The sequence below is a fragment of the Phyllobates terribilis genome, unplaced genomic scaffold (genome assembly GCF_046119375.1).
Source record: "Phyllobates terribilis strain yellow unplaced genomic scaffold, ASM4611937v1 Scaffold_3__8_contigs__length_932513732, whole genome shotgun sequence".
Lineage (NCBI taxonomy): Eukaryota > Metazoa > Chordata > Amphibia > Anura > Dendrobatidae > Phyllobates > Phyllobates terribilis.
This window is the reverse complement of record NW_027362763.1, coordinates 372555592-372573006: the sequence shown is the minus strand read 5'-3', so window position 1 is coordinate 372573006 and position 17415 is coordinate 372555592. Positions and strand designations below refer to the sequence as shown.

Here is a 17415-nt window from a genome sequence, read left to right as displayed (position 1 = left end):
AGGCTGACTTGAGCTTGGAAGCCTTTCACTATGACCCAATTCAGGACTATAGGCCACATCTCAAAGTCATAATAGGCAAAATAAACATAATATGCGAATATTGTCAAGTAAAACGGTTTAACGTCGAATCGCCTGTTATGTGCTGCTCAAATGGAAAAGTCAGTTTGCCACCTTTAAGTCTACCTCTCGAACCACTTCTTTCATACATGTCGGGAACAACTCCTGAGTCTAACCATTTTCTGCAAAGTATTAGGAGATACAATTCATCTTTCCAGATGACATCCTTTGCTACGACAGCTGGACTCGAGGAAGCAGGATTTTTGACAACTTTTAAAGTCCAGAGCCAAATAGATCACAACATGGGTTTGATGCTTCCTGTAGCAAATTAAGTTTGTGAAAGGAGAGTACATTTTAATGTTTAATAAAACTTTGTTCAAAAAGTAGTTGTTGTTCATCTCGGTGGTCCAACAAATTTGTAAAACTAAACAACTGTTAACTCCAAACTAACAAAAAAGAAGAGTTGAAAAAAAAGAATTTTAAAAGTTAACTTCAGGGCGAAACTGAAGATTTAACCTTACCAAGCGTAACCAACAATAAAACATTTAAATAAAATACATTTAAATATTACAAATTTTATTAAATACTTATATTTAGCAAACATTTTGCAAAAAGGTAAGATTTAGCACACTGTCAAAATTTTAAATATGCCACCTACCATCTATAGCAGTTTTCCAGCTGACATGAAGTAGGACGGGTTGTGTAAAGACATCTGCTCGAAACAGACGTTGGGTGAGAGCAGAGTCCTGTCAGGTTAATTGAACCTGACAGGACACCACTGAGGAGCGGAGGGGACTAAAGCACAAAATAAACGTTTTTTAGCTGACTGAGACTGAACATTTATTCAGTCAGCCTGACAGGTTTAGTGTAGGGCAGGATGGCATGGAGTTGATGGCATAAACAATACATACATTTTTACTCAGGATACTCACGATACTGAGAAGATTCTGTCAGTTAGTGGGCAGAAATGCCAGGGGTGGCTGAAGACAGTTTGCATTGTTTATTCCAGCAGCTCATGTCAGGATCAGTGAACAGAGGAATGTGTGATCACGATACCTGACAGGACGCTGCTCTCACCCGAAGTCTGTCTCAAGCAGATGTCTTTACACAACCAGTCCACTACGTGTCAGCTTTGATGGCTGGGTAACTGCTACAGCAGGTGACATTTTTAAAATACTTAGTTCACTAAATAAAGCTTAACTTTTTGCTAAATTTTTTGCTAAATAAAGGTATTTAGTAAAATTTGCGATATTTAAATGTATTTTATTGTATTAAATTTCTCCCACAAACCCTATGAAGAGCTTGGCAACTACTTTGTTATTCATGACCTACCCTTATGATAGGTTGTCAATATCAGATCAGTGGGGGTATGCCAGCTATTACTCCGGCCGATCCAGAAATTATCAGATGCTTCTAGAACACAGAGCTTTCGTCCAAACTAAAGTGGCCGCATATTGCAGATCAACCCTTATAAATTTGAATAAAGGGTGGAACTGAAGTACGCGGCTATGGCCAATAGAGAAACAATGGAGCTGCTGTGTTCCAGCAGCATCTGAGAACAGCTGATCAGCGGGGGTGCCGGGTGCTGCACCCCCAAGGATCAGATATTGATGACCTATCCCAAGGATAGTGGCCAACCCTTTAATACTTGCCAGGACATTTTTATCAATTCTGTTTCCAACTTTCTGGGAACAGTTAAGGAAAGGCCCCTTCTTATTCCAGCCATGACTGTACCCCAGGGCACAAAGCATGGTCCATAATGGCATTGTTGGGATTAGTTTCGTGTGGAAAAACATGAATGGCCGCACAGATCCCTGACTTCAACACAATCAAACACTTCTGGGATGAACTAGAACAGACTGTGAGCCAGGCCCTCTAGTCAAACGCCAGTGTCTGTCTTCATAATGCTCTTTTGGATGAATGGGCACAAATTTCAACAGACAGACTCCAAAATCATGTTGAAAGTCTTCCCAGAAAAATGGAAGCTGTTTTAGCTGCAAAAGGGTAACCAATTCCATATTAATACAGAAGGATTTAGAATGGTATGTCATAAAAGCTCTTATTGGTATAAAATGTAGCTGTCCCAATACTTTTGTCCATAGAGTGTATTATGAATATGGTCATTGTGAATGTTATAAGCAGGTCAGCTAAATAACATGACACAAGTACCAAATAGCCAAACAACTACCTAATACTTGAAGTATCAATGGGTTAGTGACAGAGCTGCTGTTGTATTAGACTGACCTAATGTTTTTTAACTGTAGTACACTATTAGGCCGAGTTCTGTTGTTGTGGACTTGGTGCAGACATTGTCTTCAATAGTTCTAGTTTGCGGATTTCTCCACAAAGTAGAATATAGATTTTTACATTCAGAGTGTACTAAATACACTGCTCAAAAAAATAAAGGGAACACTCAAATAACACATCCTAGATTTGAATGAATGAAATATTCTCATTGAATACTTTGTTCTGTACAAAGTTGAATGTGCTGACAACAAAATCACACAAAAATCATCAATGGAAATCAAATTTATTAACCAATGGAGGCCTGGATTTGGAGTCACCCCCAAAATTAAAGTGGAAAAACACACTACAGGCTGATCCAACTTTGTTGTAATGTCCTTAAAACAAGTCAAAATGAGGCTCAGTATTGTGTGTGGCCTCCACGTGCCTGTATGACCTTCCTACAACGCCTGGGCATTCTCCTGATGAGGTTGCAGATGGTCTCCTGTGGGATCTCCTCCCAGACCTGGACTAAAGCATCCGCCAACTTCTGTACAGTCTGTGGTGCAACGTGACGTTGGTGGATGGAGCGAGACATGATCTCCCAGATGTGCTCAATCGGATTCAGGTCTGGGGAACGGGCGGGCCAGTTCGTGGCTTCAATGCCTTCATTTTTCAGGAACTGCTGACACACTCCAGCCACATGAGGTCTGGCATTGTCGTGCATTAGGAGGAACCCAGGTCCAACCGCACCAGCATATGGTCTCACAAGGGGTCTGAGGATCTCACCTCGGTACCTAATGGCAGTCAGGCTACCTCTGGCGAGCACATGGAGGGCTGTGCGGCCCTCCAAAGAAATGTCACCCCACACTATTACTGACCCACTGCCAAACCAGTCATGCTGAACGATGTTGCAGGCAGCAGATCGCTCTCCATGGTGTCTCCAGACTCTGTCACATCTATCACATGTGCTCAGTGTGAACCTGCTTTCATCTGTGAAGAGCACAGGGCGCCAGTGGCGACTTTGCCAATCCTGGTGTTCAGTGGCAAATGCCAAGCGTCCTGCACGGTGTTGGGCTGTGAGCACAACCCCCATCTGTAGACGTCAGGCCCTCATACCACCTTCATGGAGTCGGTTTCTAACTGTTTGTGCAGACACATGCACATTTGTGGCCTGCTGGAGGTCATTTTGCAGGGCTCTGGCAGTGCTCCTCCTGTTCCTCCTTGCACAAAGGCGGAGGTAGCGGTCCTGCTGCTGGGTTGTTGCCCTCCTACGGCCCCCTCCACGTCTCCTGGTGTACTGGCCTGTCTCCTGGTAGCACCTCCAGCCTCTAGACACTACGCTGACTGACACAGCAAACCTTCTTGCCACAGCTCGCACTGATGTGCCATCCTGGATGAGCTGCACTACCTGAGAAACTTCTGTGGGTTGTAGAGTCCGTCTCATGCTACCACGAGTGTGAAAGCACAACCAACATTCAAAAGTGACCAAAACATCAGCCAGAAAGCATTGGTACTGAGATGTGGTCTGTGGTCCCCACCTGCAGAACCACTCCTTTATTGAGGGTGTCTTGATAATTGACAACAATTTCCATCTATTGTCTATTCCATTTGCACAACAGCATGTGAAATTGATTGTCAATCAGTGTTGCTTCCTAAGTGGACAGTTTGATTTCACAGAAGTTTGATTTACTTAGTTATATTCTGTTAAGTGTTCCCTTTATTTTTTTGAGCAGTGTATAAATATCAAAAGAGACCCATCAACGGCTTGATGGTTGACTTCAAGTAAGAGCAAGAAATTATTTCTATATAGCAAATTTGCCCTGGGCCAAACCCGAATTTCTGCTCTGCACTCTTGAGGAGCAAACACCCCAAAAGACATGTCTGCAAATGGAGTTTCTGGTATGGCTTCTTATACTAAGTCATGGGGCAAGTTACTTTAAAGAGTCAATATTGAATTTTAGGGATTGCTACCCCTTAAAGGTGGCACTAGAGTTCCTGTCCTCTCCCTATCTCTTAGGAGGCCATTTACAAATTTTGCATATGCACAATTAGTTTGATCACTGGTTTGTCATTGCGCTTTTGTACATTCAGATTTGATAAAAATCACAATTCGTTTCCACGTGAAAAGTTAGGTTTTGAAAAAAAAAACACACAAACAGAGGCTTGCTTTCTCAGTACACCCCTCAGAGAATTTGTCTGGAGTCTCCCAACAGAGATAAAATGCTGAAATTCAACTTCACTTCAATGCGATAAGAAGCCTAAAATAGCCGAGCTCAATAGCTCGTAGTAACATGACAGGGTTGTGAATAGGTCATTAGGAGCTGTTAAAAATGTGATAACGTACAAGCAACACAATCCAGAATGTCAGATCAATAACCACTGCTAGGCTGGCGGCTCTGTGCCTCGGAAAGGTCTGGGTGAAAAGCAGCCCTAGAGTTATACCTCTAGAACCTATAGGTGTAAAATTCTTCCCAGTAAAATGCTAATTGAGCCAGTGTGAAAGGAAAAGGAGAACTCCGGACTTTTATCATGAGTCCAAGACTTCTATCAGTAATCGGAAACCACAGAATCTGATGTGAATTCCAGATTCAGGCTACAGTTGTCTTTTGTAGATTTCAGAGTCATAGAATCAGGCAGGAAGTTGCTGGACCACAACAATTAAAAAGAACCCTGTCATTTTAAAAATTCTATGAGACCAATGGGCAGCATGTTCTAGGGCAGATTGATATAAATGTCTATAGGAAACGATTCAGTATAATTTGTATTTCATTTACTGAAATTCCTGCTCATTTCAAGTTAAGGAGTCCATTGGACGAGACACCTAATGATTGTCAACTCTCACCAAGTGAGTGAAATCACTGATTAGGATAGCCCACTAGACTCCTACGCATAGAAAGTGCAGGGATCTCATCGAAATGCAAGCTCTAGTGAAACAAAACTATAAGTCAATTATGGGATCTCCTTCTGCTCTAATCTGCTGCAAAACAAAAGAAATGAGCCGGAACACATATTGCTATAAGTGTGATGTGTAGGTGCACATTCACACTGCGCCATTTAAGAAACAAAATGACCTTTTGATCAAAATAGTGTCAACTAAGCACCCAGTTATTTACATATACTATTTACTTACTGCAGATTTTTTTGCTCATTTTGTTTTTATCCTAGGTTTTGTCCATTAAATGGCCACACATTGCACTTAAACCAACATGCGTGAGAGCTCCTTTCTTTGGTTTTGCTTTAGTTTTTTGTGCTTTGTACATACAGGGGCGAGGCGTCCCCTTTTTGGGCTCTGTATTTAGTCTATATAGCTTTCTTTGGGCAGATGAAAAACAGTCAGGTCTGGGTCCTGCTCTGCCCCTCCTTTATTTTGAGGTCTGCTAACACATAGCGAGGTGAACAACAAGCATTAAGGTCCATCATGAATGGCTATGTAATGCACACGCCCGGGCTGAGCGGCGTGTGCGTGTGATTCCACTGGACCGTGCCGGAGAGTGAATGCCTGGAGGGGCGTAACTAGGTATTCACCCGATCCGACCAGGGTCGCACGACGGCATACGACGCCAGTGCACCAAGGAGGAAACGAGCAGAGGGACCAGGTGCTACTCCAGGACAGACCCCGGACACGGCTGTTGACCCACACAGGGGAATACAGGAACAGACTGGTTAGGCTGGCACACAGACTGGTGGGTATAGGCAGGCACGACTGGTATGCAGGCAGGCGGGTATGCAGGCAGGGGGGTACAGGCAAGCACGGCTAGAGTGCAGACAGGGAGGCACTAGCAGGTAGGAACACAGGCGGGATAGGACCCAGTACACACTGGGACTCAGGAACAGAACCACAGATGTGGCGGACAAACACAGCAGAGTGAGGCCGCCCAGAGAGGTGAGCGAGAGCGGAGCAGGACGAGGCCGCCTGGAGCAGTGAGCAAGAGTAGAGCTGAGCGAGACTGCCGGGGCAGTGAGCAAAGGAGTCAGAGCAGAGCGAGACTGCCGGGGCAGTGAGCAAAGGAGTCAGAGCAGAGCGAGACTGCCGGAGCAGTGAGCAAAGGCAGAGCAGGCTAGAACCGCTGGAGCGGTGAGCAAAGACAGAGCAGGCTAGAACCGCCGGAGCGGTGAGCAAAGGCAGAGCAGGCTAGAACCGCCGGAGCGGTGAGCAAAGGCAGAGCAGGCTAGAACCGCCGGAGCGGTGAGCAAAGGCAGAGCAGGCTAGAACCGCCGGAGCGGTGAGCAAAGGCAGAGCAGGCTAGAACCGCCGGAGCGGTGAGCAAAGGCAGAGCAGGGGGAACAGGGCTCTGTTCACACGGAACAGACATGAAGGGAAAGGCAGAACCAGATACCCACAGGGTACTTGCAGTGAAGTAGCGAGTGGACCACAAACTCACAAACGAGCAGGAGTTAGGTACGAGTTCAGACTCTGCAGAAAAAGGAAAGGTACGGACATAGAGAAACACGGGAAAACAGGCTAGAAGAGTATACAGACAAGAACAGGCACAGTAGCAAGATACAGGAGCGGGTCTAGGTAATCGGCCCCTAGAAGGCGGGAGGAACAGGCTAGGAGCGTGTTCAGACAGGCCTGGAAATACAGCCTCCAGGATAGGCAGACAAGAGAACACAGAAGGGGACCTGGCACATTCAGAGTGAAAGACCACACCGAAAGAAACACAATGCTCAGGCATGGGTTAATTGGAGCAGCTGGTTTAAATACCAGGTGACAGACAGCAGTAGGCTGAGGACGCACAAGGGGTGTGCCTGCAGCAGGTACAAAAAGCAGGACGTGATCGGGCGCCGCCCTTAAGCAGCAGCACACAGAAGCAAACAGACAGTATGGAGGGAAGCCAGAGAGACATTCTGGATTGGAGATCAAGTGCGCGCTCTTGCACAGTGGGAGAAGGACCACTATGCAAGGACGCTGCCAGGTATGTTACAGGCTATACTTGTCGACTTAGTCTTGTGCATATTACTACTGGTTTTGAATCTATTTCAGGCTGCTTCAAGCAGATGATTTAAATCTGTTGCCAACCATCTTTGCCCCTTCCGGCAGTGGTCATCAAGGGTTATTCCCACTGTTGCCTTGGTGACCGACCACTGCTACTAGTTAAAGGGGTATTTCTATCTCCAAGATCCTATCCCAATATGTAGTAGATGTAATAATAATAATATTAGCAAATCCCTCCAATTATAAATGTAGTATAGTATTTTTGATTCGCTATGTCTCTTTCCTCATGTGCAGGCATTGCAGGACCTTAGGTATCCATGGTTACGTCCATTGATAAAGTGACAGCTAGCTGCTAGTGGTCGTAACCATGGATACCTAAGGTCCTGCATTGTCTGCACACGGGGTAAGCGACATAGCGAATCAAAAAATACTTTACTGCATTTCTAATTGGAAGTATTTGATATTATTATTATTACTACACCTACAACATATTGGGATAGGATCTTGGAGATAGGAGCACCCCTTTAACTAAACATGTGCAGTGTTTAAAAACTATTTTATAATGAGCTGGTACACTCTATTTTGTGGCTGGCCTAGACCATTAGAGTGTGCGGTTACCTCCTAATCCAGAAGTGGCTGGTCTCCTAGGCAACATGCTGTAATCAAAAGAAAAGTTAATATCTCAAGAGGCTGCACATTTTAATAAACAGTAGGTAGCAAAAATGCTTGTTTTTACAAGCACTATCCATCTATGAAGCTGAGAATAACCCTTTGCATGTTGCCTGTGATCTGGTTCTGCATAGGGCAGTTGGAGGCCTCCACTGTGCCTCTAAAGTACAACTGTGTTCCCAGCACCCTGACGACAAATTGGAAAGATCTATATAACTATAGCTTGGATGTGATTATCCATATCTTAGTTTATGATGCCTGGGGAAAGCAACTTCTTGTTGCCAGAGCTAGCTGCCTACACACAGTCATTTCTATTGAAGCTGCTAGACCAAGTGGATAATTTAGTTCTAAAAACTATTGGTTGCTTAGGGAAAATTAGAAGAACACTGTCATATTGTGATTAATGGAATGGTGCATATGGTTGATTTTAAAAGATTTGTGGACATTTTTCTTTAGGAGATAGCTTCCCGGTCACTGGTACCACCCAGATCCTGAAAACCGAGGCTCTGAAAAGCTCCTTGTGAAAGGAACGGTGGTTGATCATGTGCATTGCCTCTCCATTCATTCTTATGGGAGCACTGAAGACCAACCGATCGCAACGTTCAGCTATGTTCGGTGGTCCTATAAAGAATGATTGGAGCAGCAGTGCGCATGTTCAATCAACCTCTGCGATCGGGAACTTGGATAAGAGATATCTTCCAAACTTGAGAGTATCCCACTTAAGGGTGTATTCACTTGCAGCAGTTGAAATGCAAGGAAAATCACATCTGAAAAAAATGCCAACACTTATCACAATCTGCCAATATTTAGCATTTTTGTAATTGCTGTATTATATATGCCACTTGCAACAACCGCAAAGCGAATTACCGCATTGCAAATACATGAAAAGTCAAGGAAGAACCTACATATGGTTTTCATCGCACCTCAACCATGCACTTGAAAAATGGCAGAGCTAAAATGAAAAACTGTGCAGATTAGTATAGTTGCTCTTGGCCTCACTGACTATATTAGAATGAAGTTTTAAAGAAGTGTCAGTAAAATTTATATTCCCTAATCTCTCCAAAAATGTATGTAATGTAGAGTAATTGTATTAAAATACTTACTGATCCCCATCTTCGGTTTCCAGTGCCTCTTTTGGCCCATGAAACCTAAAATTAGATAATTGGCTCACACAAAGGTTAATGTTTGGACTAGAAGTCACTTATACGACTAATGAACCTTGTTCTGAGTCTAGTAGCCTTACAATGGTAAAGCAGCTACCACTCCACAGAGTATAGTGTGAATTGGCAAAGCTGGAGAATGGGCATGTGGGCCAGAAGAGGACCAGATCAGCACTGAAAACCCAGGAAGAAGGCAATTGTTAAGTATTTACATACACTTAAACTTCATTACATACGTTTTAGTAGGAATTAAGGAACAAAAATTCTGCAGAGACTCTTTTATACGTTTTTCCTTGTTTACATTGTTTAAAACAAGCAGTGGAGTCTAGAATGTAAGCCCGCAAGGGCAGCGTCCTCTTCCCTCTGTACCTGTCTATCATTGTTAGTCATTTACTGTAAGTGATATCTGTATTTGGTATGTAACCCCTCCTTATGTACAGCACCATGGAATCAATGGTGCTATATAAATAAATAATAATAGTCTAAATATCAAGTGATTTTTTTCCAAGGGGCTGGCTTTCCATGTGAGTGTTGGTGCGAACTGAAAATAACATGTTGAAACATAGATTAAAGCTTTATACTTGAAGGGGTTGTCCAGTGAAAATAAGTTATCACTAGAGATGAGCGAACTCGAACTGTAAAATTCAGGGTGCTGAACTCCGAACACGAACTTCACCGGGAAGTCTGTTTTACAGTTCAGGAGTCCGAGAGAGCGGGAGAGCGTTTGGGTTCAAGTTCGGGTACAGTTCTGATACACGAATTGGACTTTGGACTAAAGTTCGGTTGGGTACCAGGACCCGAACTTCCACGGGTCCGCTCATCTCTAGTTACCACCTATCTGCTTGATAGGTGATAACTTATTGATTGGTGGGGGTGTAACCACTGGGACCTACACCTACTGACAGAATGGGGAAGTTTTAGGAGCGCTTTTATTGTGGTTAGAAAGGAGTGGCAGTGCCCATTGCCGACCACAGCTCCATTCATTCTCTATGGGGCAGCCAGAAAAAGCCAAGCACATCCCTCAACAGCCCCCTAAGGAATGAATGGATCAACAGTCGAGTATGCGAACTGCCACTCTATACTAATGGGGGTAAAAGTGCCCTGTTCTGCTGATCAGCGCGGGTCCCAGCGGTTGGATCACCACCGATCAATAATTTCAAATTCATCCATTGTATAGGTCATAAAAGGGTTGTCCGTGAACACAAGCTAAGTTGTACTTTTCTTGTAAAAGTACATTAATTATAATACAAAGGTCAGAAAGTACCCAAGTTCCAACATTTATTGCTACTAGAGGATAAAACAAGGCAAATGTCAAATTACACATCACCTTTCTGGTCCAACAATTGCAAACTGTGGGCTGTAACATATCTTAGATTTCATTATTTTATTTAATATATCAAGTAAAATTAGATGCATTCAAATAAATATAAGAAATGCACAATGAAATGTATATAGTCTACATTACTGAATATTTTCTAACATTGTGATAAGTGACATAGCGCAGTACACTAAGAAAATTATTACTTTTTACCACAATAGCTATAATAAAGTAAGAACACCCCAAACTGCATCAGTACACTTTGGATCTAAAGTGGCATAAGTCTATTTGTTGATGGGCAGTTGCTTGACTCTCAATGACTCCTTCATGAGAAAGGAGTGGGACAAGCGGACCTTCTAGGACAACCAACTGAGAGGTATGTGCTTTTTTACAATGACAGTTAGCTCCTACAGAAAAATCATGGTTATGGTGTGATCTTCAGCTCCGCATGAGACCCTTTATCATCCAGATGAGGTGCTGACAGATTTACATCTTTAACCACTTTCCCAAGATAGCATCATATGTGTGTACTTCATTATGGTTGACCTGTCATTAGACAGCTGCTATTTTCTGTTATAATAGAGAATATAAAGATAACATTTACCTATACAGATATAATAAAGCATCAGGGGAGAGAAGAGAATTGTGCTGCTGATAGGTTTAGCTCACAGAGGATTGTCTAGAACGAATATATAATAACCAACTCTCAGCTTCTAGAAGTAATAGGGTCTGTATAGGTTTTCGGCCTCTGGACATAAATAATGTTACCATTCACTGGTACCAAACACTTATCTTGGAAATGGTGAGGAACGGAAAAGTTACCGTACTGGAAAAAAAAAACAAATTAACATAAAACTAGAAAACACTTAAGGCCCCGTCACACATAACGAGATCGCTAGCGAGATCGTTGATACGTCACGGTTTTTGTGACGCAATAGCGATCTTGCTAGCGATCTCGTTATGTCTGACAGGTAGCAACGATCAGACCCCTGCTGTGAGATCGCTGATCGTTACAAAGCTTCCTGGACCATTCCTGGGTCGTTGCGCTCCCGCTGGGCAGTGTGCATCGCTGTATTTGACACCTTATCAACGACCTCGTTAGCGAATCAGAACTGAGACACGTAGGCGTGCATAAATTGGACCTTTCCGCGACCCTCGTCCCCGATTGATGGTCGCTACTGCGTCCTTGTTTTTCAGATCCCACCAGCGTTCTCCGGCTGTGACTCCACTTTGAAGAAATCAGACATCTTTAGCGAGGTAGGTATTGTTTGGGGTCTCAAATGAGTTTTCATTTTTAATTCATTTATAGGACATCTACCAATTATCTGCTATCATTGCTCTTCAGGGAGGGAGGGCTTGGCTTCTATCTCTATATATATATATGCTTTTGCATGGGCAGATATTTTAGGAGTCTCGTGCACACACACCCACACAGCACGTTTTGACACGCTATCCTGGCCAACCGCTTCAGAGTTTTTCACACGCCAATTAACATGAAGCTTAAATCAATAGGCTCTGTTGTTTTGGCCTGTTGCACGCTTTACATCTTTCTTCGTTGACGTGATGCAATTACGTACTGTCAGGAGCTCGGTGAATGGCGTTCAAACGATCCTGCAATTGCAGGCCTTCAACCAGTGGGACATGGCAGAAACACCCATGATGCGAAGACCTGCCGCGACAACTACTGGCAGTATTTTAACGGTCCTGGTGCTGTTCCTTGGCAGCATCAGAACCTATAGTGGGCAACTACACATGTTTCTACACTACTGACATTTCTGTACTGATGTGTCTAATAAACTGTGTGTTCAACTATGCAAAAGCTTTGTTTCTCATTCTTTCAGTAGTAGCAGTAGTCACCGCAGTAAGCAGTCCATATATATATATATACATACATACATACATATGTATACACATGCGTATACAGATACATACATACACACATACATACACGCATATACATTCGTGTACTCGTATGTAAACAGATTCATCCATGTACTCATACATATTTTTAAGTACATAAATATATACACACACACTCATATACACATACGTATACAGATAACTATATATACACATACATACTCTCAAACATACAGATATGCATACACATAAATGGCCATTTACATCTCTATATATATATTCATATAAATATATGGACATCCATACATCTGTACAGGAACAACGCACACACCAGTGTTCCCGTCTGACCGGAGACGCAGTAGCGATGTTAAACCAAGGCCGCCCAATCAGAACGCAGTAGCGTCCACCAATCGGAGATGAGGGGGCGCGGAAAAGTGATTTTATGCACGCCTTTGTGACACAGTACAGTGCCTATCAAGGTGTGGATCGTTGAAATAGCTGCTGTGTGAAAGCGTCCCAACGACCGCCGAGATTGTTAGTTAGATCGCTGGGGAGGCCGTTGGGAAGTTCTGCATGTTTGACAGCTCCCCAGTGATCACGAAACGACCCTCCAGCGATCCCAAAACCGTGACGCACTAACGATCTCGCTAGTGATCTCGATATGTGTGACGGGGCCGTTATTCTTAAGTATTGTATGATAACAAACAACCCTTCTTCTATGAGAGCTGCCCTGCCAATCAGCTGATAGACACAGATCCAGCTCCTGAGCCAGATCCACAATGATCGGCTGTTAGATACGTGACTCCCATATTAAAGCGTCATCTGTAAAACTGCCTCAAGCTGGTCATTTTTCCAACAATTTCCATTAAAGTAAAAATGTAATATTATGTACAGCTATTCAAACGAATGGCTACTCATCTAATACAAGAAGAGACTGCTTGTTAGCAGCACACAGCCTAATAAATGACATCACTGAATTCTGTGCTTCAGTCCCTATCTTCTGCTGTCTTCAGATTACATAGCAAAAACCTGCTGATAGATTCCCTTTAAATATCTGCTTATTCTGTGCTTTATAGTCATATGGGTGGTCTTATCAGTGACTGACATTCTTCCCTGTATATGTGTATAAAGAGATAGCAGTCACTTGGTAGTGCTGCTCACTGCAAACATTTAAATGACTAATACACAAGTTGTACTTAATCTGTTTCCAAAAAACTAGAGATCAACCTGCTCAGTGCTTCATGCTCTATAACATGGTGCCAGCAGACTAGACTGCATTTTTAATGTTGAAGCACCACTCCAGCGTTTTTTGTTTTCTTTAGCGCTTGAGTGGTGGCACTAATGGAAGTTCCCTGACCCTAGTATTATACTTACCAGCCACTGTCTTCAGCTTTTCCTGGTGCCGCTCCAGTCTCGCGCCGCCATCTTGTGACCGCCACTTTTGACTGACCGGAAGTCAGAGGTAACGGTCAAAAGCTCTCGGTGTAAGTCTATGAGAGCCTCGTTCAGGCCTGGTTCTGGCTCTCCTAGACTTACATTGAGTAGTGACTTCTGGCTCGCTGGAACGACCTGGCAGATCACAAACCGATAAAAGATGAAGATGGCAGCTGGTAAGTATGAGACTAAGTGTAGGGAACTACACTCCAGCGCTGCAATAAAAAAAAAAAAAACACTGGAGCGTAGCTTTAAAGATTCTCATTAAAGAGGATGACAGCTGCTTAACCATTGATGACCCAGCCTTAGAAGAGGTCATCAATGTCTGATCGGGTTCAACACATGGCACCAGCCGATCAGCTGTTAACGGAGGTGGCAGCGGCCGCCGGCCGGCCGGAACTGCTCAATTACAGAGCTGCTCAGTCTTCTGATCGTGGCCACGACTGGGTACTGCAGATTCGCCTCCTATTGATTTGAATAGGAGGTAGATGTGCAGTACCCTGCCTCGGCCACTAGCGGAAGACGAAGCAGCTCCGCAATTGAGCAGTTCCGGCTGCCGCTGCCAACTAGTACAGCTGATTGATAGGGGTGCCTGGTGTTGGATCCTGACCAATCAGACATTGAGGACCTATCTATCCCAAGGATAGGTTATCAATGATAAAGTAGTAATGATAAACCTCTAAGTATAGCAAACACAGCAAAAAATACAAAAAAATCAAAAAAGACAGTGACTGTCCACGAACAGGTCAAGCAATACATAAAAGGTCATATAGCACTACTGTATATCATGGACTCTTCGGTCAGACAGAATCCCGCCCAGTGAAAACTGAGCAGACATGAAGATAGCATTAGAAAAATGCTTTTCTGTGTAGCAGGAGGAAGGAGGGGTGACAGATGAGAAGGGAGAATCCTTTGGAGCAGTGAATGCTTAAATTCTGCTGCTACATTCCTGGAACTTGTACTTTGTGAATGTTACTGGTTCACAAAAAAAAAAATCCCAAAAATTACATAGAAAAGGTATGTTGTAATATTCCTAGGAAATGGTTATATTTCTAGAGGCTGTTTAAGCATAACATTTTTTGGAACAAATTTTTTTTAGGCAAAAAAAAAAAAAAGTGAAATCTTTAAGTACTGTGTACGACCAGTTTTACATCCACGTACAACCTTTGGGGAGCATAGATGAGCTATGAGAACCCATTTTGGAGAACCCAATGTATATTGCAACATTTACAAGGTATCTGTTACAAGATTTCAGGATGACACATTATATTTGTGCAAAGTCCTATGTATAACAAAAAAAATGTTATGCTTCAAAATATGTGTTGCAGTCCCTATACTTTAGCAGATACTGTATATTTCTTATGAAGCGCACACTACTTAGTGCATTTCTCAATGACAGGATATATCATTTTATACAGCTCCAGGTAGCACGTGTGATTAGACAGTATAATGATTTTTTTCACATCTTTTGCACTGAGATTGCACCCAGGCCAGGATGCATGGACAGCAATCCACTTAGTCCATGCTTGCCAGCATGCCACTAGAGTTAGCAGATACTAGCTCATTGAATTGTCAGCTCTCCAGATCTGTGCTGTTTAGTAGATTTGCTTTCGGAACTTAGACTGTTCTGGATTCTCAATTACCTAAGCATAAGGGAAGTGGCTGTCTTCCTCTACAGCACAGTTCAGCGGTCTGAAGTTCTTTGGTTTAAAGACATTTTCATCTGACATTCCCCAGGGTCTCTGGTGAGAGTCCCTCAAAAGCCTATGAACCAGGCGTGGTTTAGTAGAGCTCTCCCTATGGCAGGAGAGGGGTGGTCCAGCCTGACTGTGCACATGTCATCTGTCTGCTGTTTAAGACTAAGTACTTCAGGCTCCAAATCTCTCACCCACAAGCAACACTGCTTTGATTTGGAAATACTAAAGACCTCTCTTGTTTGCACATTTTATATAACTGAAACCCAGTGTTTATTAGCTTTGAGATATATGAATATATATTTTTTAGATTATTCTAACTTTTTAATACACAAAAAATGATCATGTGGCTTTCTGCGATCACCATGCTGCTGCTGGTCTTTAGGAGCTTTGATGGGAGTCTGGCAACAAATCGGAAAAATGCGGAAAGTCCAGGAAAAAAGCAATATCAGGTGCAGCATGGAGCCTGCAGCTATACCTTTCTTCTGCCAGAGGTGGACAGCTGTCGCTCTGCTCCTGCCAGTCCTTATGTCTCCAATTCTGTACAAAGGGATGCTCCACTGGACTATGATGACTCTGTACAGAGATTACAGCTTTTGGAGAACATCATGGAGAATAACACACAGTGGCTTCTAAAGGTGAGCTAGAATAAGAGTGATACAACATTTGACCGCTTTTTCTCATCAGATAGATAGATACAGTAGATAGCTAAAAACAAGCCAAATGCAGATATAGCAAAGCTGAATTTATCATCTAATATTCAGGACAATTGTGCATCATTAATTCAGAAGCTTTACTATGTAGAAAAAGGAGAACATCTCAGCTAAAATGTGTCTTCATTAGAGAAGCTATCCTAACGTTATCCAGTATGTCAGGGCCACCAGGCTCCTAGGATAGGATTCTGAAGAGTACACATGGATGTAATAGAAATTAGTGACTTTCATGGTTGTTTGGAAAATCTATATAATCACTGTACTAGATCTGGCAAAATTCTGTCCAATCAGACCAACAGCAATTTAAATTGGTGTGTGTAAATGGCCAATTGATCTGCCTGAAATCGGTCTCATCTGCCAGAAAACTGATCTGACATGCTTAAAAACCGGATTGTAGTGTGCAACAGCATGTATAAGGTGACTCCACTATAGGGAATAGAAAGGTTTTATTGTAGGACAATCGTAACAGATCAAAAAGAGGAGAACTGTGGGTGTAAATTGTTAACTCAGACCGATTTAACCATCTATCACAGGTGAGAAATCTGTCAAAGGGTTATTCCATGGGATAATGAAGAACTTACTGATCGCTGAGGATCCATCCACTGGGGTTCATAGACAATGAATGGATAGGAGATCGAGCATGCGCACTGCACCTCCGCTCTATGCAAGAAGGTGCCCTGCAGAGATGGTCCTTGGGACTCGGAGCCCAATGTCTGATATTGTGTGGACATGTTCTCTCTGAATTGTAAAGTGCTGCTGAATACATACTATGAATAGGGGATAACTTCATATTTTTGGGGATAACGCTAACAGAGCAATTTCAGGGGGTACAAAGGCAAGCTGTAAATGTTGGAACTGTCTGGAAATTAGGAATTATTGGTGCCTGTATATCATGTATATAATATATTGGTGACAGTATGTAAGAGGTTATACAGGTCATATTCAGGATCTCAGACATAAGATTCTTTATTATTAGACCGTTTCATGATTCTAAGAGGGATGGAACATACATTTTTAGGGAGTCATGTAAGAAAGCAAAAGCAGGAGAATTTCAACTGCTACTGATTGGTGCAAGTATAATATATAGAATACTGTATACTAGTCAAGTATGCAGGATAATATAGATAACACTAAACATATCAATATATACATATTAGTGCTTGCCATATTGTAGTTACTTCTATTTGATACCATTATAAAGCAGGAAATAAAGCTCTGCTGTGGAGACCTCATATGGAATTGTAATCTAAGCAATTTTCTGATTTGCTTAGTTTACAAGAGAAAGGGATTCCAACTGATGACTGAAGAAACTAAAATTGTGAATGGACATCAGAGCTTCTGGCTCAGT

General features: G+C 42.8%; 2 protein-coding genes across 2 annotated transcripts in view; one reads left to right on the top strand and one right to left on the bottom strand.

Annotated features, from left to right (window-relative positions):
• MCPH1 (microcephalin 1) overlaps positions 1-17415 on the bottom strand; it is a 373975-nt gene that overhangs the window by 161876 nt on the left and 194684 nt on the right. The gene's annotated exons all lie outside the window — the stretch shown is intronic.
• Positions 15498-17415, top strand: part of ANGPT2 (angiopoietin 2) — a 41603-nt gene continuing 39685 nt past the window's right edge. Inside the window, exon 1 of the mRNA XM_073675397.1 lies at positions 15498-15992. Coding sequence (XP_073531498.1) covers positions 15693-15992 — 300 coding nt within the window. The 5' untranslated portion in view covers positions 15498-15692. The remainder of the gene's footprint in view (positions 15993-17415) is intronic.